The sequence below is a fragment of the Palaemon carinicauda genome, chromosome 37 (assembly GCF_036898095.1).
Source record: "Palaemon carinicauda isolate YSFRI2023 chromosome 37, ASM3689809v2, whole genome shotgun sequence".
NCBI classification, from domain to species: domain Eukaryota; kingdom Metazoa; phylum Arthropoda; class Malacostraca; order Decapoda; family Palaemonidae; genus Palaemon; species Palaemon carinicauda.
In genome coordinates this window covers 25335944-25359822 of record NC_090761.1, presented here as the reverse complement: position 1 = coordinate 25359822, position 23879 = coordinate 25335944, and the positions used below count along the sequence as shown (strand labels likewise).

At 41.7% G+C, this 23879-nt stretch overlaps 1 protein-coding gene across 3 annotated transcripts in view; it reads right to left on the bottom strand.

Annotated features, from left to right (window-relative positions):
• The window catches only part of LOC137629513 (cilia- and flagella-associated protein 100-like), a 214085-nt gene that overhangs the window by 4378 nt on the left and 185828 nt on the right, over positions 1–23879 (bottom strand). For all 3 annotated transcript variants that reach the window (XM_068360880.1, XM_068360879.1, XM_068360877.1), the window contains exons 9-11: positions 14776–14863; positions 10296–10509; positions 787–919 (exon numbers count right to left, since the gene is read on the bottom strand). In XM_068360880.1, the coding sequence (XP_068216981.1) occupies positions 787–919; positions 10296–10509; positions 14776–14863 (435 nt within the window). The remainder of the gene's footprint in view (positions 1–786; positions 920–10295; positions 10510–14775; positions 14864–23879) is intronic.

Here is a 23879-nt window from a genome sequence, read left to right as displayed (position 1 = left end):
TGAGAGAGAGAGAGAGAGAGAGTGAGAGAGATAAAAAAAATTACAATAATTACTGTACCAATGCTTCAGATTGTCATTTGAAGAAATAAATTAACTTACATCTCACATTTGGAGATACAAATCTTCGGGAATTTATCAGAACAGTGAATTAAGATAAACATGGATAATTTTGAAACCATCTATTGCGCTTGTTTCAATGTCAACAGGAAGATTTACACAAATGACAAAAAAATATGTTCTCCTTGCAGTACTTTCTTAATTTAAACAGAACTATCAATCGACCTTTTCACTGTTTATTATGCTATGATAATCACTAAAATTCATGTGTGGCATATAACCGATAAAAGGTAAACATATTTTGAATATATTGGAAAATAAGCTCACATTTGAGAAAGAATATCATCATGAAAGCTGACTGTTTGTGTTTGAAAAAAAGAATATTATAATGAAAACTAAAAGCTTGTGTTTGAAAAAGATTATCATAATGAATACTGTTTGTGTTTGAAAAAGATTATCATAATGAATACTGTTTGTGTTTGAAAAAGAATATCATAATGAAAACTAACTGATTGTGTTTGAAAAAGAATATCATAATGAAAACTAATTGCTTGTGTTTAAAAAAAGAATATCATAATGAAAACTAATTGTTTGTGTTTGAAAAAAACATCACAATGAAAACTACCTGTTTGTGTTTAAAAAAGAATATCACAATGAAAACTAATTATTTTTAAAACAACAGGAATATTTTTTCTTATTACAACCTTGTTTACAGTTAGAAAAACTTACGTTTCGATCGGCCTTTATGACCAACAGGACTTTTGGTTGAACAACTCTTTGCACTTGAAGGTGGCTGCTGGGCTTGGGGGACTAACGGCGAGTACTCGCTTGATCCAAAAACGTCACTGACAACCTCTGCAATCTAAAAAGAAAGAGAAATTATCATTAGTGACTGCCTGTCATTAGGAATTGAATTATTGTTTTTGCTTCACACTTTCCTTACTGGATGTTGGCCATTTTACATCTTGTTTGACATGTAAATAGTTTTTCATTAAGTAACAATTTCATCATACTGTAATGAAAAACTAGTGAATAAGTTTTGCCTGATGTATACGTTATAGAGTTCATCCAAAACATTCGCATACTAAATATGATCTTCATCAGAAAAATGTTATTTTTATTAATAAAATAAATTTTTGAATATACTTACCCGGTGATCATATAAGCTGCAACTCTGTTGCTCGACAGAAAAACCTACGGTCAAAATACGCCAGCGATCGCTATGCAGGTGGGGGTGTACATCAACAGCGCCATCTGTCGAGCAGGTACTTAGTACTCCAAGCAAACAAAGAACCAATTTTCTCCTCGGCCCACTGGGTCTCTATTGGGGAGGAAGGGAGGGTCCTTTAATATATGATCACCGGGTAAGTATATTCAAAAATTTATTTTATTAATAAAAATAACATTTTTCAATATTAAACTTAGCCGGTGATCATATAAGCTGATTCACACCCAGGGGGGTGGGTAGAGACCAGCATTACGTGTTTACATTATTATGAGCTAAGTATTTTGTATTTCATTTTAGCAGTTATTCAAAATAACAAACATAAAATAAATAAGTACCTGGTAAGGAAGTCGACTTGAACAATTACTCTGCCTTTTTAAGTACGTCTTCCTTACGGAGCCTCGCGATCCTCTTAGGATGCTGAGCGACCCCTAGGATCTGAAGTATCAAGGGTTGCAACCCATACAACAGGACCTCATCAAAACCTCTAATCTAGGCGCTTCTCAAGAAATGACTTTGACCACCCGCCAAATCAAGTAGGATGCGAAAGGCTTCTTAGCCTTCCGGACAACCCAAAAAACAATAATAAAACATTTCAAGAGAAAGATTAAAAAGGTTATGGAATTAGGGAATTGTAGTGGTTGAGCCCTCACCCACTACTGCACTCGTTGCTACGAATGGTCCCAGAGTGTAGCAGTTCTCGTAAAGAGACTGGACATTCTTAAGATAAAAAGACGCGAACACTGATTTGCTTTTCCAATAGGTTGCGTCGATATACTTTACAGAGATCTATTTTGTTTAAAGGCCACGGAAGTTGCGACAGCTCTAACTTCGTGTGTCCTTACCTTCAGCAAAGCTTGGTCTTCCTCGTTCAGATGGGAATGAGCTTCTCGTATTAACAGTCTGATAAAATAGGATAAAGCATTCTTTGACATAGGCAAAGATGGATTCTTAACTGAACACCATAAAGCTTCAGACGGGCCTCGTAAAGGTTTTTAAATAGAACTTAAGAGCTCTTACAGGACATAAGACGCTTTCTAGTTCATTTCCAACCATACGATAAGTTTGGAATATCGAACGATATTGGTCAAGGCCGAGAAGGCAGCTCGTGTTTGGCTAGAAAACCAAGTTGTAGAACATGTAGCCGTTTCGGATGAGAATCCGATGTTCTTGCTGAAGGCATGAATCTCACTGACTCTTTTAGCTGTGGCTAAGCATATCAGGAAAAGAGTCTTTAAGGTGAGATCTTTCAGGGAGGCTGATTGTAGCGGTTCGAACCTGTCTGACATAAGGAATCTTAGTACCACGTCTAAATTCCAACCAGGTGTAACCAAACGACGCTCCTTCGTGGTCTCAAAAGACTTAAGGAGGTCCTGTAGATCTTTATTGTTGGAAAGATCTAAGCCTCTGTGACGGAAGACTGATGCCAACATGCTTCTGTAACCCTTGATAGTGGGAGCTGAAAGGGATCGTTCTTTCCTCAGATATAAGAGAAAGTCAGCTATTTGAGTTACAGAGGTACTGGTCGAGGATACGGATACTGACTTGCACCAGTTTCGGAAGATTTCCCACTTCGATTGGTAGACTCTAAGGGTGGATGTTCTCCTTGCTCTAGCAATCGCTCTGGCTGCCTCCTTCGAAAAGCCTCTAGCTCTCGAGAGTCTTTCGATAGTCTGAAGGCAGTCAGACAAAGAGCGTGGAGGCCTTGGTGTACCTTCTTTACGCGTGGCTGACGTAGAAGGTCCACCCTTAGGGGAAGTGTTCTGGGAACGTCTACTAGCCATCGAAGTACCTCGGTGAGCCATTCTCTCGCGGGCCAGAGGGAAGCAACTAGCGTCAACCTTGTCCCTTCGTGAGAGGCGAACTTCTGCAGTACCTTGTTGACAATCTTGAACGGAGGGAATGCATATAGATCTAGATGTGACCAATCTAGTAGAAAGGCATCTATATGAACTGCTGCTGGGTCCGGGATTGGTGAGCAAAATATTGGGAGCCTCTTGGTCATCGAGGTTGCGAAGAGATCTATGGTTGGCTGGCCCCAGGTGGCCCAAAGTCTCTTGCATACATCCTTGTGGAGGGTCCATTCTGTTGGAATTATTTGTCCCTTCCGAATGAGACAATCTGCCATGACATTCAAGTTGCCTTGGATGAACCTCGTTACTAGTGATATGTCTAGACCTTTTGACCAGGTGAGGAGGTCCCTTGCGATCTCGTACAATGTCAGAGAGTAGGTCCCTCCTTGCTTGGAGATGTACGCCAAAGCCGTGGTGTTGTCCGAGTTCACCTCCACCACTTTGCCTTGAAGGAGAGACCTGAAGCTTTTCCAGGTCAGACGTACTGCCAGTAGCTCCTTGCAGTTGAAATGCATTGTCCTTTGACTCGAGTTCCATAATCCCGAGCATTCCCTACCGTCTAATGTCGCACCCCAGCCTACGTCCGATGCGTCCGAGAAGAGAACGTGGTTGGGAGTCTGAACAGTCAGGGGAAGACCCTCTCTAAGGTTGATATAGTCCTTTCACCAAGTCAGACAAGACTTTATCTTTCCGGAAACCGGGATCGAGACCGCTTCTAGCGTCTTGTCCTTTTTCCAGTGAAAAGCTAGATGGTATAGAAGAGGACGGAGGTATAGAAGAGGACGGAGGTGTAGTCTTCCTAGTGACACAAATTGATCCACGGATGACAGTGTCCCTACCAGACTCATCCACAGCCTGACTGGGCAGCGTTCCTTCTTCAGCATCTTCTGGATGGATAGCAGGGCTGGGGGCTGATCGTCTTGTTCAGCAACGTCCTCATCAGAGGGTTCCTCATCCGAAACTCATGGGGAAACGGCAACGGAGTGGGCAACGTCTGACTCGCTGAATCCGGTCGCACTGGTGGATGCGTGACGGAGCCGGACGCAATATCATGGCACTGCTGCACAGTCTGTGAACTGTCAACAACCATGGGTGCGCGAGGAAGTACAGCGTCAACCCGAAACTGTCTAGACTGTCTGGGTTGTGCAGTCAACACCCTACCGGGTTGCTGAGGTTGACGCACTGCGTCACAACAAGTCACCTCTGCTGGTTGTTGAACGTCCTGAACGTCAACAACCACCTCCGAGCGTCGCTTAACGTCAACGTGTGACTGGCAACCCACACAGGGTCGCATCGGTGGAGGAACCACCTCAACTGGCAGACGTGAGTAGGTTACCTCAGCGTCAAAAGGGCGCACAACCGACCGGTTGGAAGGTTGTTGGCCAGAAGGAGGAACCACCTCAACTGGCAGACGCGAGTAGGTTACCTCAGCGTCAACAGGGCGCACAACCAACCGGTTGGAAGGTTGTTGGCCAGAAGGTTCTTCTCCGCATTCAAGTCCTCTATCAAGGACGCAAGCTTGGACTGCATGTCTTGCAGCAAAGCCCATTAGGGTCTACGGGAGCAGGTGTGGCAACAGACGGGGTTAGCGACTGAGGCGGAACCATTTACCATCCCTGAAAGCCTTGTTATGTGTGACATAATAGTACAGCAAAACTTCAAAGGCTCGACAAAAGTTGAGAAGTTGACCTGTAAACAACTTGGAGCGTCTCCTGGCTAGGCGCCAGGGCGAGTCTACCAGAATTGAGAAGTCTATCTGGGCAGAGGCATGAACTCCCAAGCCGAGAACTTCTCTCGTGTCCTATCAGACTCTCGCTCTATAAGCCAGTTTAAAAGAAGGGAAATCAAAGGCTGTATCCCTAAAACTCCTCCTGGTGCAAAAACCAGTCGCCTAGCCAACGTAACGCTCTCTAGGAGAGCGAGAGAGCACTAGCTTAAAAACAACGGCTTCGAAGTAGCTAGGCCTAGTGTAAGTTCTGACGTTTAGGCGAACGAGGAGCAGCAGTTACAAGATCCGGACGAAGATCCTTAAAAAATCATCATGATTTAATTAAAGTCCATAGGAGACTAAGCAGCTTAAGGCTCCTCTCCAAATGACAGAGTCCTCAAGGGAATATCAGTAGGAGGGAGAACAGCACTTTCTCATCTACAGGAACCTTGTCCGATAAAAGCTAGGTTATCTCAGTGAGTCTCTCACTGGTGCATTAGTAGTAGACCAGAAGGCAACGTCATGTAACTGCTTGACAGTCTGTGAACTGTCAACAACTGAACTGTCAACCACAACAGGTGCGTGAGGACATACAGAACTGGTGCATTAGTAGCAGACCAGAAGGCAACGTCATGTAACTGCTTGACAGTCTGTGAACTGTCAACAACTGAACTGTCAACCACAACAGGTGCGTGAGGACATACAGTGTTCACTCGAGACTGCTTTGACTGTCTATACTGAGCAGTCAAAACAACTCTAGAATGCGGAGGTTGACGCACCGCGTCAAAACAAAACAACTTAGACTGTTGTTGTACCTCGCGAACGTCAACGGAAGGTTCCGTGCGTTACTGAACGTCAACATGCGGCTGGCAGGTTACACTGGAACGCATGAGTGGCGGGACTCTCTCAGCTGGAGTGCGGCAGAAGGTCGCCTCAGCGTCCACAGGACGCACAACCGTGTTGGTTGTAGGCTAGAGGTTGGTGCAGTGTCAACCTTCTCCGCACGAAAGTCCCGCATCAATGACGTTAACTGAGACTGCATGGTCTGCAGCAAAGACCACTTAGGGTCTACAGGAGCAGGTGCGGCAACAGACGGTGTGACTGCCTGATGCGATACCGCTTTGCCTCTCTTAGGAGGTGAGCAGTCGTCGGAAGACTGCAGCGAGTCCGAACTGACCCAGTGGCTACAACTGGGCCGTTGGACTTGCGCGGAAGGGACCGACTTGCGCTTAATAAGCTGCGAGACCTTGGTCCATGGTTTCTTACGAGAAACCTCTTCCGCAGACGAGAAATAAATGGGCTCTCTCGTCTTTGTGTGGGTGGGGCGATCTTGGGTAGATACGCCCGAAACCACGGAGGGAAACGTCTGTTCGTTGATCAAGGCCTGACGAACCCATAAGTCGTTCGACATTACTTCTCCCCTGGGCTTGGGAGCTTGCAAGAGGTCCCGGACTAGGTGAACGACAGGCACGAACAGACGAACCCTCGGACGCAACACTGTAACACTTTACGCATATCACTTTATCACTTCGATTTTCTGTTTTGCACTTATTTCACTGAAATCGAAACTTTTACTGATTTCTACCTGAAACACGCAATTCTACCCTTCATTAAAAGGTAGTAATTGCGAAAACAGTCGTATAATGCAGCTCATTAATACTAGCAAAAAACAGAAAACATATATAAAGATAAAGAATTCAGTGGCTGGGAAAGAGACTAAACACTAGTTCAAATAAACTACGTTTACAATCTCTCACCGCACATAGCCTGGGGACAAGAATAAAAGCCTAGAAACGTTTTACCTTCTTCCCCGTACAGCGACTAGGGAGGAGAGTAACACGAGAACAACGTTACCCGCTTGAACGGAACGTTTTTTCTCCTCTCTCTCCCTCCGTCTCTATCTCTCTCTCTCTTTCTCTCTTGATTTCGCACCTAAGAGAAGAGCCCAATTATATATCGTCAAAAAAACATGTTATTTGACTAAAGGAAAAAACTAAAAGGTTTTCCAAATAAAAAGTTCCTTTAATTTAGAATTTAAAACATTTAAGCTAAGAAAGAATGAACGAAACGTCAGAATCGATTTACTCTTACTGCAAAGTGAAACCGTGATACACTCTCTCTCTATCGTAACGATAGAGCGCATGTTGAACGTCCTGAACGTCAACAACTGCGTAGTCTAAAAAACTAAACGTTAGTTCATCTTTGAAAACAGTACGAAGACTATCAAAGAAATTCTTTCATAAAACATTAAATTTAAAAAGTTTTAAATTCTTTAAAGGCTAAATACGATATAACGGGCTCAACGTTGATTAACTTCGGTTCCAAGTTAGGACCGCCTACTATCAGGAAAGGTCGCATATAAACAAAACATAAAAATTTATTTTTATATGTTTATAATAAATGGAAAGTTAATCGAAGAGGCCTAATAAAGGACGAGAGATATAAAATTTATAGATCTATAACGTGTTAAGCAATTACTAAAAACCTAAACACACTTCCGTCTAAGGGAAGGATCGGCCATTTAAAAGTGAAAGAGAGTCCATACTCTCTTTGTCACCATAATTAAATCTATCCAAAACGAGTTCAAGTTTTGAGATGAAGATAAAACCCCTGCATAGCGAAAGCTCAAAACTAGAATAGTGTACTTCACCAAATAGTTGTGAAAACAAATCCAGTTAGTAACAGCGTATTAGTAGGTCTTGCCGGTAGCCCGACAGAGAGAAAATTGGTTCTTTGTTTGCTTGGAGTACTAAGTACCTGCTCGACAGATGGCGCTGTTGATGTACACCCCCACCTGCATAGCGATCGCTGGCGTATTTTGACCATAGGTTTTTCTGTCGAGCAACAGAGTTGCAGCTTATATGATCACCGGCTAAGTTTAATATTGAAAAAAGCTGGTTTAAACATTTTAGCTTTATTGCACATTGTATTGCACTTAATAAATCACAGAGCTATTACGATAGGGCTTTTCATCATCCTCATCATCTCGTCCTACGCCTATTGACGCAAAGGGCCTCGGTTAGATTATGCCACCTGGAAAGTGGGGCAATTATCCTCCTAAATACTTGAAAGGCCGTAATCCCACTGAGACAAAGGAAAGTACAATGGTGATGGTAAATCTTTTTTAAATGAACAAAATCAGAGGAACTTCTTGACTGGAGATAGACAGATATTGAAAGAAGCATCTCTTAAATCTACTGAAAACATGCAATCCCCTTTCTTGACAGCTGACAGGATTGAGGCAGGAGATTCCCTCTAAAAATTTGTCAGAATTAGACATTTCTTTATCTTAATGCCTCAGGAACTGGACTATAATCTGAATCTTTTGGTACAAGAAAAATAAGATTGTAAAATTCCCATGAAAAAATGAATAATTTGCCTTATCCTCTTGTACAACAACTCTTGAACAGCTGTCTGAAGGGCCTGAGCCTATAAAGGGGTATTTCTATCATTACTGTATTATTATTCCTAGCTAAGTTACAACCCTACTTGGAAAAGCAGAATGTTAAAGCCCAAGGGCCTCAACAGGGAAAATAGCCCAGTGAGGAAAGGAAATAAACAGCACAGTGTGCCTTAATGTACCCTCAAGTAAGAGAACTCTACCCCAAGACCATGGTACATAGGCTATGGCACTACCCAAGTCTAGAAAACAATGGTTTGATTTTGAAGTGTCCTCCTAGAAGAGCTGATTATCATAACACGAGTCTCTTCTACCCTTACCAAATGGAAAGTATCCACTAGACAATTACAGTGCAGTAGTTAACCCCTTGAATGAAGATTTTTTCAGTTATCTTAATTTTGTTAGTTGTATCAGGAATGAGGAAAATGTGTAAAGAATAGGCCAGACTATTCAATGTATGTGAAGGCAAAGGAAAAAGGAGTCAACCAGAGAGGGATCCAATGTACTGCTAGTGGTAGTATCTCAACAAGTGGCTGGTGCCTTTGCCTAAATTGGTGATAGAATCAGAAATTTTGATGGGGGAGGAGATATCAGAAAAGCAAAGCGATATCCTTCTCTTATCCCAGACATAACCGAAGACCTTAGATACAGATGTTACAGGACATGCTTGAATAGAGACAATCTTCCTCCTACAGGGATAGAGCCACCCGACAGTCACAAGCTCTATATGTTATATCCGCATACTCTTCTATGATATGACAAACTTCTTTTACTTTGGGGCAATAAATAACAGACTACATGGCATCAAAGTGATTCCTATTTGACCTTTTATCCACAACTATGGGGATTTGTTACAAGAGAGAAAGGAACCTAGTATTGGAAAGCAACTTAAATTGTGCTTCAGAGTATCAGACACAGCTTTAATGAAGGTCAAGTGCTATCTTTTATTCATCACAAAATCAACAAATACTCTAGCTGCTTCTGGATCGTAATAAAAAATGATGCAGTCCAAACATACCAGTAAGCTACATCTTAGAAGAAGTCACCACTATGAAAGAATCAACAAAGGAAAGCATTTCTACTTTTCCATACTGTATAGACTGAATTCATATACTGTCTTACACTCAGCTCTACTAAGAGCTCTAACGAACGTTGCTGTTGCTGATTAACGGATTAGAACTGAATAGTGAAACAAGTATTCTGTCTTTAGAATGAAACCCTAAGTTTAATAAATTATGAGATTGTGATCCTCTCTGTTTATCAAAAACTTTCTTCTTCAAGTCCTCCATTAAACAAGTTAACATATTAGATAGTATATGCTAGAAATTAGTAAAGGTAAATTCCTGCATATGATGAGACAGCAGAATAGCTCAAGGTTTCAACGCTTGTTTCAGTATTTGCAATTTCATTTAACAAAAACACAAAAAAGGTATCTAACCCCCAATCATTACCCTCTTCTGGCCCCAGTCATGACTTCCTACTTAAATATTTTTTATGAATTACGAGATCATAAGAAAGTTGTTGGGTGGCCATCCTTAAATATGGCTAACTGAGTCCTTAGGAGATTATTTGCATTACAACTCATTTAAAAGTTATAACAAATGCAATCAGTTTTTAAATCCTAAATATGTCCAATACCCAAAGTGGTATTATCTCCCACATTAACCTCATGTAATTGACTTTGATCTTTACATGAGGGTTCTTGATAACAGATTCTATTAGTCACATAGTACTTAAAGAATGCCATTCACTTCCCTTTCCAATTACTGGAGTGGAAATGAAAAAATGTGATGAATCTTAAAAGCTTCTGTTGCCGTGTCTACATGAGAATTTTGAGCAATGATATTAGCCAAGCCACAACTATAGTTTGAAAAGCAGGATGCTACAAGACCAAGGGCCATAACATATTTGGAGGATCCTTCCACAATCTTGTCAAAGCTATAAAACTTCTAGAGTACTGTGTAGTATTAAACTTTATGATGGATTTAACTTCATACCTAGTACTACATATAGAATGGTATATTCTGTGAAAATCTGAATGCAAAGGATTACCTGAGCCACCAGTTGATCTAGTTGAGCCTGAGCTTGGGCATCGCCAGAAAGGGCAGGCCATTCATTTATTAATTTGCAGAGGTCTTTGAGCTGTGCTTCGTGGCCATTTCCCGACGCTTTTTCTTGTAAATTCTGAATTTCTTGCAAGCGGGTGTTCAGCTTCTTTTGGCGGCTCTCCACTTCTTCGTTGATAGCTTCAGTCTGTCCACGCAGCCTTGTCAAGTAATCAAAGTTTCTGTTGGTTCTTGGATATAGTTACTTTATATAAATCTTTATTTCCACAGTACCTGGAATACTGCAAGTTCTTTAACAATTCTTTATTAAATCTAGATACGTTATATAATCAATTAAAATACGGTAATCAGAGTATAGGGTAATTTTACTGTAGAAGAGAAGACTCTATTGTAATCAGATTCTTCTCAGTATTCTCAAGATATTAAACTTACTTTACGAACAGAATCTTCTTTTAAATCCAATAAGATACACTTTATATTATTGATAACCAACAATCTTCATTTACAAAAGGCCAGACCAGTTTTTTTAACTACTATGAACGATAAACTTTGCTAAAAAAACTGACCAGAATTAAACTATTTCTTCAAGTTGTTTGGAAAGAGACAATCTGTGAAATTCTATGAAAACCAATAAAATTTTTCATTAAGCTGTAATGACTTGCTACTCCCATGAGACTTTTCATTCATTGTATAAAACAAGTCATATTCTTCAGCATGACTATGTATATTATATCAACACAAACTTTTATAATAAGATTCATTATACAGTTACTTACTCAATATTAAGAGGTAAATGCTTTGAACCATGAGCTTTTCTGATAAACATTTAAAATAAAAACTGTTTTATGATAGGTCTTCGACTACCTTAAAGGAAGGTATGAAGCATCAATTCTCCAGGATATACCCGGTGCCCTGGTGTTGAAATATTTCGAGCCTCACTTCTGTTTTACATACAAATTATGGGAGGAAGGTGGATAATTGATTTGAATATTGGGGGAGAATTAAAATAAACTAAATACAAAAATTCATGTTTATTCTAATGATCTTAGCAATATTCAAAGTGCTGATTTACCTATTACTAAGGATGGTAGGATAGTGGTTGACCAAGAAGGATAGTCAAAGATCCTCTATAAGGAATAAGAAAGGGAAGTAGATTCCTTCATCATAGATGCCTAACATTTCAAGTTCTAGTCGAGGGTATATCAGAGGAATATAGAGATAATTTTTCTTCAAAAACAAAAGCCTGAGAAGTAAAAATCTAAGAGATCTATAGAAAAACCCTTGTAACTTTATCACGTCTCTTATAAAGAACACGCTTCTCAGAACTACCCAGATGGGCTAGTCATGGTAAGCAAAGTTCAATACGGAAAAGATTAGTTATCTATTTGGATATTTTCTTCTCAGGAAAAAGTGATTGTCTTTTTTTTTTTTTTTGAGAAAGGAAGGAGATTCAGGAGGAGGAATTTTGTTGAACAAAAATTACAGCCAACATTCAGTATCCATTTGGTGCAAAGATGTGTCTGTGAAATGAATCCCTAAATACATTACGATCAAAGACAAAAAGCTACATGAAATTTTGTTACTGGGTTACTTGAAATGTTAGTCATAGACACTTCTCCCAGAATTAGGAGCCTTAAAAAACTCTTAAGTCAAAATTGAAAGGAAACGAGCCATGTTAATGATTCAAAACAGCTTCCACATCAAATCAAGGGAGAGTTTAGCATTCATGACTTTTGTGGACCAGATTCTGAAGCATGATCAGCAGACAGATAAGTATAATGAGATATCTTGAAATGAGGGTTTATATGTGGACTGTATCTCGATGTTGCTGCATTTTTGTAAAAAAAGAAAAAAAGAAAAAAAAAAAACTGATAAAAGCATTGGTAACAGCAACATCGCCTTCCTTAAACAATTTCTAATTAACCTGGAAGTCACCTCTCCCTTCAAATTCATGATTAGACTATCAAGACTTAGATACATCCACTGAGTTTAAATTTGAGTGTGAACACTTTCAAAGATATGATTAAGTTCTTAAGAACAGACAAACATCATCCTTCACAAAAGTTTTGTAAGTGAATGCTGGCATGAAAATGAAAGTGGAAGAGAAAAGGGTATTTGAAGAATGGCTGCAGAATAATAGTGAATAGAAGTATGAAAAATATAGAGAAAAATGTGGAAGTAAAACGTAAGGTAGCTGAGGCAAACGCGATGGCTGGCCAGGGATTAGGTCGTTTGTATGAAGAGAATAAGAAGTATTTTGAAAAGAAGTGAAGTAAGTAAGAAAGGGTGGATCAAGTAATGAATAGACAGTGAAAGATGAAAATGGAAGGTTGTTGAAAGCAGAAGAGGCAACGAAATTCTCGGCTGAATATTTTGAAAGGTTGTTGAATGTTGAAGATAATAGGGAAGCAGATATAATTCCTGTTACAGGTGTTGAGGTGCCAGTGATGGGAAATGAGAATGAGAGAAAGATTACAAGGGAGGAAGTTAAAAGAGCACTAGATGAAACAAGAGCAGGAAAAGCACCTGATATGGATGGTGTGAGGGCTGAAATGTTAAAGGAAGGGGAAGTGACTGTCTTGGAATGGTTGGTGATATTGTTTAATATGTTTTATATTGTCAATGGTACCAGTGGACTGGGTATGTGAGAGTATTGTTTCGCTATACAAAGGTCAGGGAGATGTGCATGAGTGTTGTAATTCAAGGGATATTAGTTTGTTGAGTGTGGTTGGAAAAGTGTATGGTAGAATGCAAATTAATAGGATTAAGGATAAAACAAGGGATACAATCTTAGAAGTGCAGGGTGGTTTTAGAAGAGGTAAGGAATGTATGAACCAGATTTTTACAGTTAGGAAGACATGCAGGAATATGTTACATTTATGGATTGGGAGAAAGCTTATGATAAGAGTTGATAGGGAAGTGATGTGGTTATATGGAATTGGTGGAAGGTTTTTCCAAAGAGTGAAGAGTTTATACATAGGTAGTAACGTGTACTTTAGGATATGAAATGAAGTGAGTGAGTGGTTTCCAATGAGAGTGGGGCTGAGACACGGATGTGTGATGTTGCCACGGTAGTTCAATTTGTTTGTTGATATAGCTGTCAGTGAAGGGAATGCTCAAGTGCTTGGTTGAGGATTGAAACTGATAGGTGAGAGTGATTATAAGTGGGAGGTGAATCAGTTGCTGTTTTTGGATGAGACTGTATTGGTTGCAGACTCGGAGGAGAAATTTGGGTTGACTAGTGACAGAGTATGGGAGGGTGTGTAAGAGAAGGAAGTTGGGAGTTAATGTGCATAAGAGCAAGGTTATGAGATGCATGAGAAGGGAAGGTGGTGCTAGGTTGAATGTCATGTTGAATGGAGAGTTACTTGAAGAAGTAGATCAATTTAAGTACTTGGGGTTTGTCATTTCTGCAAATGGTGGAGTGGAAGCAGATGTATATCACATTTAATGAAAGGTGTAAAATGATGGGGGCAGTGAAGGGAATAGTAAAAAATAGAGGGTTAGGAATGAATGTAAAGAGTTCTGTATGAGGAAGTGATTGTACCAACTATGATGTATGGATCAGAGTTGTAGTGAATGAAAGTAATGGAGAGACAGATATTGAATGTGTTTGAGATGAAGTGTCTGAGGAGTATGGCTGGTGTATCTTGATTAGATAGGGTTAGGAACGAAGTAATGAGGGTGAGAACAGATGTAAGAAATGAATTAACAGCTAGAGTGGATATGAATGTGTTGAGGTGGTTTGGACCTGTAGAAAGAATGGAAAATGGTCGTCTGCTGAAGAAGGTGATCAATGCAAGAGTTGATAGGAGAAGTACAAGATGAAGGCCAAGGTTTGGGTGAATGGATGGAGTGAAGAAAGCAGTAGGTGATAGGAAGATGGATGTGAGAGAGGCAAAAAAGTGTGCTAGAAATAAGAATAAATAGCATAAAAACACTCCGAATAGTAATATCATAAACTTTATCAAAATTCAAGACACCACTGTCTTCTCTTTTCCCCAAACAATTTGGCAATTAGTTACACTCAAAGATCGAAATGTCTGTCAGCAGTGTGCAGAATGTCAGTAACAAACATTACCATCTTCTAAACACTCCTAAACTCAAGACAGTTAACTCAATTAATTATGCATCATAGTACTGAGCACTTCCTGGAGAAGTGCTGTTTCTTAGCGTCTACCTTTAGAGCTAATCAGATTTTCCTCAGATCATTGATTTTCCTTTTAAATGTTTGTCGCATAAATACACACATCAAAGCATTTAGCAATGAATATTGGGTAAGATCAATGAAACTACGATTTATTCAAGATATAAAAACCTACATGACTTACTCTGAATTATGATAAGTCATCCTGATAATTCATATATATTTCTACATTGAAAAAACATTTGCATTATACAAATTTCTATCATCCATGATCTACTGGTATTGCTATTTCATTTGATAATGATTATATGTTAGCTACCTGGTAAGTAGTGCTAGGAGAACGTGACACTGAGATTCATATATATGAGAGAGAGCGATGAGCCGTTCATTGTCCACCAAGAAGTCGTCTAAAAAAGGTCATAATATCATTAATTTGCTTTGAGATCTTTCTCAATTTATTCACTTAAGATACCCCTCAAAATATACTATCAAAGGTCACATTCTGGGGTTGGATTGTTGAAATGTAAGGGAAGGTATGATATGAAAGTTACAACTCTACTACATCCAGTTTGTACATTAAAAAACTATTTTCCTATTATTTTCTCACTTTGCATGCATATAAAAGGGATTTTGACAAAGGAAAAATCTATTTCTGGGGAGAGACCTGTGTCGCCCGGTGAAAAGGTCCTTCTTGTCACTTTTCTGATATAAATACTTCCAAATATACCAGAGAAAGTTAAAGCATGGAATGCAGAGGTTACTATCCTCGCGCGAGCACCCTAAGGGCGTCGTGTATAAAGACAGGGCGTGTGAAAACCACTGTTCACAGGTCGTCTTCCAATTAGAGTAATCCTTCGACAATGTAAGAGGGGTGAGCAGACATAGCGGTCCTAACCATACTAACCTGAACCACCCCACCGACGCCCGATGCGAGCGCTATCTGACATCCTTCTAGTATGACAAAAATGGCTTGGGAAGGAAGGGAAGGAAAAACAGGGAAGGGTTTCACCGGGCGACACAGGTCTCTCCCCAGAAATAAATTTTTCCTTCGTCAAAATCCCTTTTCTGGGTCGACCTGTGTCGCCCGGTGAAAATATACCAGAGAATGCCTTCCAAGCCCAACAGAGTCAAAAATAAAAGGGGGAATTAAAAAGCATACAGAACATGTATAAGGTTTACTAAATGAAATGAATTAAAGTAATACAACACAATCACAATTCCCAAAAATCTTAAGTATAAAATGGTGACTAATGAAACCTAAGAGTAAGACTATTTACATATCAAAAACCATAGAACAAAATAATGAACATCGTAATGACATAGGGCAGATACTAGGGGAGCTAAACCCCATCTACCGAGGTGAGAGGTATCGTGATGAGAGTGGCAGGTAGGAGGGAGAAGGAGAGATGGACAAAAATGGAAGAGAGGAAGAGATTAATCTGGGGAGATGACACTCCCAGCTGCAACAGTAGGAAATTTTAGGGCCTGTAAGTTCTTTAAATAGTGGCGTTTAAAAACCATTGGAGATTTCCAACCTGTATACTTTTTAAGCTCATCAAAGTTCATGTTATGGAAAAAATTAATTGAGGTAGCTACTGCCCGGATATCATGTGCATGGGGAAAGGATTCCGGGTTAGCTTGTTTGATGAAGTAAAGTATTTGCTGTCTAATACTGTACCTTGAATGGAGATAGTACCTCCTTGTTCCCTGACAAACAAGGGACCGGATGAGCGTGTGGCAGACCGAGCTAAAAAGGCCCTAAGAGTCACCACTGGACATAAAGACTCATCAAGTGGAAGGGGAATAATCTTCCAAGGAGACCATCGATTTTGAGGGTCTTCATTTTTAGCTAGGAAAGTTCTATCCGAGGAGAGTAGTACTTCTCCTGAAGGTAGGAAATCTAGGTTTTCAGGATTAAGGGAGAGAGCTGGTAATTCTGAAATTCTGGCACCGGAGGCCATGGCTGTAAGAAATAGAGTCTTTCTAAGAAGTGAAATGTATGAGCAAGATTCATTATTGGTGACTGATGCTAATTTCAGGACATCATTTAGAAACCATGAGACCTTCTGTGGGCGGATAGAAGGTCTGAGCCTGGCACAGGCTTTAGGAATGGATGAAAAATAGGAATCTGCTAAGTTAATATTGAAGTCCACCTGAAAAATCTTTTACAAGGCCGACTTAATGGTAGTGATAGTACTAGCGGCCAGGCCTTTTTCAAATAAAGACCTGAAAAATGAAATAGCTAAATTAGGGGTCATTTGAGCTACGTTTGAAGTCTTCAAGAACTCTGCTAGTTTCTTAACAGCCGAGTCATATTGCCTAAGCGTTGAGTCCCTTTTGTCCGATTCATTAAAGAGGATGTTGACCGGATCGATATTTGCATCCCTATGGGCTGCAAATTTCATGAAGTCCACAAAGTTAGGGTTTGAGCTATTCTTGAGGAAGCTGACACAGTCTGAGTTTGGACTACTTGTGTTAGCTTGGGGTGTGGAATCCGAAAGGGGCAGAGTTTCAGCTCCAGCAGGAGAGGAAACCAGTTGCTCTTGGGCCAGTTGGGAGTTACCAATGCTATCGTTCCTTTGAAGGAGCGAAGTTTGTGTAACACTTTCATCAGAAGATTCACTGGAGAAAACAGATAAATCTTCTGCCAGAGGTTCCAGTCTAGGGCTAATGCGTCCGTGGCATAGGCTTGAGGGTCCAGGTTGGGGCTATGTAGCAAGGGAGCTTGTGATTGGAACTCGTCGCAAACAAGTCTACCTGGAGATCTGAAACCAGTCTCGATATCCACCGGAATGAGTTCATGTCGAGAGACCACTCCGATTCCAGTGGTTTGGTCCTGGATAGGGCGTCCACTATAACGTTTTGAACTCCTGCCAGGTGTGTAGCTGACAGGAACCAATTCCTTTTTGCTGCCAAGGTGAAAATCGTTACCAGGATCTGATTCAGTGCAGGAGATTTCGATCCCCCCGTTTATGCAGTGGACTACTACTGAGCTGTCCGAGACTACTGTATCTTCAAATGGCTTGTCTTGTGATGGGATAACCGTTTCAAGGTTAGGAGAACTGCCATAGCCTCCAACACATTTATATGAAACTGATTCATGACGGGGGACCAGGATCCCTGAAACATCTGGTGTTGAGAGTAGCCCCCCCCAACCACTGAGTGACGTGTCTGTGTGAATCGTCACTTGGGGAGGGGGAAACTGAAGAGGAACTGACTTGGCTAGATTCTCTGGGTTTGACCATGGCCGGAGTCTCTTTATGAGTACAGGGGGGATTGATGAGAGTTTGTCTTAGTCGTATCGTTGCTCTCTTTCTCCAAACTCGGTTGATGTCTTTGAGTTTGGCTTTTAGGAGGACGTCTGTTACTGAGGCAAATTGGAGTAAGCCGAGGATTCTTTCTAAAGACCGCCTTGTTATCTGTTTGTTTTTGAGAAACCATTTTGTCTTTGAGGCTATCTCCTTGACCTTCTTGGAAGGAAGAGATAGTTTGTGGCTCGTTAGGTCCCAATGAAGACCCAGCCATTCGAACTGACTTGCCGGTTGAAGGCGGGATTTCTTGAGATTTACCCGAAAACCCAGGTTTTGTAGGAACCGGATTACTTTGGAGGTCGCTTCGCGGCATTCCTGAACTGTTTTCACCCAAATAGGTTACTAACATTATCCCCTGGTCCCAGAGTTGTTCAAGTATTGACTCTCCGAGTTTTGTAAAGATTCTGGGAGCGATGTTGAGGCCGAAGGGCATCACTTTGAATGCGTAGGACCGTCTGCCTAGCCGGAAGCCTAGGTAGGGAGAGAAGTTTCTCGCTACCGGGACATGATAATAGGCGTCTGTAAGATCTATGGAGGTGGTGACGGCCCCACGGGGAAGTAAGGTCCGTACCTGAGAGACAGTCAACATACGGAACTTGTCGCAAAGAATGTAAGAATTCAGTTTGGACAGGTCCAGAACTACTCTCAAGGTGGAAGAATTCTTCTTTGGGACTGTGAACAGACGTCCTTGAAACTTCAGATGTCGAACTCTCTTTATTGCGTTCTTTTTCAGGAGATCTTTGGTGTACTCTTCCAGAATTTGAGTGGGAGACTGAAAGAAGCTCACCGGAGGAGGTGGAGACCCCTGTGTCCACTTCCATCCTAGACCTTTGGAGACTATACTGTGGGCCCAAGGACTGAAGGTCCATTGGTCTCGAAACCGGTATAGTCTCCCTCCTACCCGATCCGTCTCATTGGTTGTGGGTTGGGTTAAACCCTCTACCTCCCCTTGCACCTCTGGCTCTGGGTCTGCCACGTTGACGGGGCTGGCCTCTGGCTCTGTTGCCACCGGGATGCCTGGGATAACCCTGAAAGGTACCGGAGGCTTCGTAGGCTGAATTAAAAGCCGGAGAGGCCATCCATGTAACCATGGCAGACGGTTGTCCAGCTTGTGGTGCAGGGACAATCATAAACTGCTGCGGAGAAGGTGCTTTCGATGTTGAGGGAGTGGATGTTCTCATGAGAGGGATAGGGGACTGCCGTTGCTGACCCCGAGCCGACTTGTAGGGAGAGTAAAACCTCTGTTTTCTCTTCTGCTGTTGTTGTCTCATAACTGGGTTAAACTTTTGTTTGGCTACGAGACCCCATCGAACCTGGAGATTTTGATTAGCCCTGGCAGCTTCCTGGAGGACCCTATCGACTTCTTCCTGAGGGAACAAGTTTTTTTACCCCAACAGAAAGATCTTATAAGTCTATTAGGTTCGTGCCTAATAGACGCCTCTGCTAGGACATGTTTTCTGCAGTTCTTTCTTGCTGTCCAGAAGTCATAAAGGTCGATCTGGAAAGTCTGTAGGAGACCTTTTGCCAGAACCCAGAACATCTGTTCTTCCTTGTAGAGGGAGGATACTAACTCTGCTGAAGTCAAGGAGTTAATGGATCTAGCTAACCGAGATCTTGCATCAGACTCGGCTTTCAACAGGTGATCCGGGAGTTTTGGGAGCCTCTCCGAAAAGAGGGAAGAAGCGCAGTCTGGATCTAGTTTGCCGACCGAGAAGGTTGACGGAGCATCCCACCAAAATTCTCTAGTAGCTGGCATAAGGAGAGAAGTAGCATCTGTCTCCTTAAGGTTTGGCATTGGAAGGTCATCTGTAGCAGCCTGAATAGTCAGTTCAGATACTTTGTCGGCAAAAGGAGATGGGATATCCGGGGGGGTCGTAAAAATTGTATACGAACCTTTGTGAGGGGTGATCTTGCAGTTGGAGCAGCCCCAATCCGATAGGGTACGAGCCCAGACAGCTTGGGCTTGTTCCTTCGGAAAGATGACTGTCTCCTTAGGAACTTTATCTATCCTGACGAGGGCATTCTCAGTCAGGCGCACGAAACCACTGAAGGGAAACTGGAGATCCTCAGGATAGAACTCCAGGTCCGATAACGGACGAGTACCTAGACCTTCTATGGTCAGGGTACCATCTAAGTATGGTGCATGTAAAGCAAACCGCCAGGGGTTGTTCTTATCGAATGGCAGAAGCTTTGAGGCGTCAGGGACTGCAGCCGGAGCTGGTTGAGACTGGGAATTGAGCAGACCCGCAATCATATCTTTAAGGGGCTGTAATAGCTCCGCCACCAACGCCGAGATTGATTGAGAGTCAGAGGAGGATTTCTGCTCCATCCTCTCGTCCACCACTTCCCTGACTTTAGACAACAATGTGTCTGTAAAGTCGTAAGACTGGTCATGGGAAGCTGAGGATTTGGATTTAGCAGACTTACTCCTCTGTCCTTTAGCAGGAGGAGGAGTCTTGGCAGCTAGAACCAGATCAGTGGAAGTGGAAGGTCCGGGGACCGGGGACAAAGGTGGAGGCGAAGCTGATTTAGATTTTCTGGGTTTGGTTGGTTTTTTGAGGGCCTTCACCTTGGGTCAAACAGATAGAGAGGGATCCCAAGGTGAAGACGGAGGCTTCTCAAAGCCTAAGAAAGAAGAGGTAGATGAAGGAGTAGGAGATAGGAAAGAGGTTGCCGTATCCTCTGCACCACTTACCTGCTCGTCCATCGGTTCCAGATGGATGTCTAGCGACGAAACCCCTCCTGACAACTGATGTTCTTCCTGGGCCGGAGTTATCGCGGACCGAATAGCTTTCATGACCGGAGCAGCATCTTTGTCGACGGCAGCCGACGGAGATCCTGGAAAAAGACGGGAGGCCATCTCGGTGTCTAACATGTAGGAACAGCCTTGGGGGGCGTTCCGGCCAAAGCCCGACACCCACGTACGGAGGCTAGACCTAGCTGTCTTCAGGGATTCCTCTTCCGCCTGGAAGAAAGGAGAAAATAAATTGGACGAACTGAAGAAGGGGGGGGGGGGTGAGTAGAGGGGGGGATATATTCAGATGTGTTCAGAAGAATATTCGAATATAACAAAATTCCCAATTATCAGTAACTGAAAAGGAAAGGTGGAAATGCCCTATTGTGAAATCTTACCTCAACATTAAGAAGTATGGAGGACAGGTCGAAACATAGCGAACAAGACTCCGGAAACCAGACCATATAAGGGGACTGGCCTGCCTTCAGGGCAAATGAGATCACACAGTGGGCGTGGGACCGGCAGACGTCATGGCCCACCGGATCCGTGAAAGTAGCCGGACAGCCTCTGAAGGCGCAGTGAACTTTCTGTAAGATAAAAATTTATTATAAGTACACCATCCCTTGAGAAACTTAACTAACCTATATAGGTATGTAAGTAAAAACTTGGCATGCATGAAACTAGTTGTAGTTAAAGGCCAATAGGAATGGATGTACTAGACTAAGAAGTAATGTAAAATAGGGTTCAGTCCTCATTCCGTCGAGTGCCGGAGTTCCGGGACGAGACGGGTTAATAGTAAAATAATGAACGATAATTTTCCGTGCAGAACAAAATTATTAATGAGGGAGCTCCGTAGGTGCCGGAGATCCGGTGAATATTGGAGGGAGTGAAACGGCCAGATTAGTAAGAGTATCTCCGGAAAATGGTATGATATAGATGCCGGAGTTAACAAGGGGAAATAAATAAACATCGGGAAACCTGACGAGAGGGGTTCCCGCCGTCATGGAATCACCGGAGTAACAGGGGGGGGGGTCGTGTAGCGGGATCGGCCTAAGGGAGAGGTGCTGAGATGAGGGGAGAAGCTCCCAGTCATCGGGGAAGCACCGGAGGTACAAACATTAGGTAAAAGTAAGCGAGTTCCTTGCTCATATGAATGCGGTGGAGGATCACGAGAGAGCTCCGGAGATCTGTGTAATGCAACCACCCATGAATATCCCCGGGCCGAAGCGGGGGAGGGATGGGGGAGGGGGAACGAAAAAGGCGGCTCGAGAGCAGGCCTTCTACTGCTGTAGTAGGGATGGCTAACCTAACGAAGTGGCCGACCTAACACGACAGGGCCGTAACACAAAACTAGCACTAGGAAAAATGAGGAAGAGGTAAAGTAACCCACCAAGCACTGAATACTGTAATAACAAAATAGTAACAAAATGAGACGTGCGAGAGGAGAGAGGGGGAGAGACCAGCCTCCTCTGAGGAGGAAATAACAGCAAAAACTAAAAGTAATACTGAAAGTGGGGGAAACTCCAGCCTCTCTTTCTCGATGGGTTACTACCCTCGACCTAGAATGAAAATGAACCCTATAGAATAACATAAACACGAGTAAAATATACATGTCCGTTGAAGTACAAAGGATTGGAATGAAGGGTAAGCGAAGAAGAGCGGGGTGGCCATAAAGTGAAAAACCAACTCAAACCATAATAAAAACAAACTGGTAGTGGATACAACCCTTCAGTAGAGGGTAATGATAGAACGTCTGAGACGAAAAGTAAAATAACAACAATAATGGCCGACCGCAATTCTTCGCTAACCTACAAAAAACGGACTCGGGAGCGACTCAAATTAACTTAACTAAAGTAGGTTCAAGGGGTTAAGGCTGTACACTAAACCCAAGAATATTAAAAGGCTAAAGAACCAAGATGAGTAAGCAAAAAACCCCCGAATGCGATGTAAACAATGCGTAGTAAACAAAGTGTTGAAGACACGTAATGGCTGCTGAGCCGGCTGCACAACAAACACGCTAAAAACGCAAGACAAGGCGTGAATGCTAAGAAACTAATAATGTCAAAACAATCTAAAGTACTTAATATTGGTGCAGGAGGAAGGAGAGCTTCAGCCATGATGAAAGTAATCCATAAACAAGCAAAAACACCGCACAAGCAACAAAGGGGGTAGCGTCGCACACGAGTCCAAAAGAAGGATGACAGATGGCGCTCGCATCGGGCGTCGGTGGGGTGGTTCAGGTTACTGTAGTATGGTTAGGACCGCTATGTCGGCTCACCCCACTTACATTGTCGAAGGATTACTCTAATTGGAAGACGACCTGTGAATACAGTGAACCCTCGCTACTTCGCGGTTCGACCATCGCGGATTCACCACTTCGCGGATTTTTTCCATAACCCATATATATACAGTAATATATATATATATATATATATATATATATATATATATATATATATATATATGTATGCATGTATTTATGTATATATGTAGGTATGTATATGTGTATACATATAAATATATATATATATATACACACACACACACACACACATATATATATATATATATATATATATATATATATATATATATATATATATATATATATATATATATCTATATATCTAAAGTAGGAAGATGTGATGTAGTTCTAAGGGAAAAGTATGGGAAATATGTCTGGGTAATAAGCAAAGCTCTACCTCCAGTTTGTTTCTACATTATGATCAGAGATAAATGTAAACAAAACATTGGTTGCCATTTTTTATCGTGCTTTTTAGCATGTTTAGGAAATGCATGATATAAAATCACCTTTAATATTTGTGCCTGTTTTAGTTTAGGGTACTGTAGTACATGCATTAAGTGTTCTGTACATTAAAGGGTAGTTTGTTAACAGTACTACGTACAAGGGAAGGTTTTAAAAGTCTGAATATACATGTTGAATAAATAGGTAAATATGGTGTCACTACTTCGCGGATTTTCACCTATCGCGGCCGCGACTGGAACCTATCTACCGCGATAAACGAGGGTTCACTGTAGTGGTTTTCACACGCTCTGTCTTTATACACGACGCCCTTAGGGTGCTCGCGCGAGGGTAGTAACCTCTGCATTCCATGCTTTAACTTTCTCTGGTATATTTGGAAGTATTTATATCAGAAAAGTGATAAGAAGGACCTTTTCACCGGGCGACACAGGTCGACCCAGAAATCGTATATTTCAGTTTTTTTACAATCATAACAAAGTATTTTTTTTCCTGTGTACCTATATGTCCAATGTGTTAATTTTCAAGAGTCATTTCAATTACCCTATAAGACTTGTGTTTAAGTTCCTGTTTCACAAATTAATTCTGCTCACTTCTAGACCTTCAAGCTTTTGGTG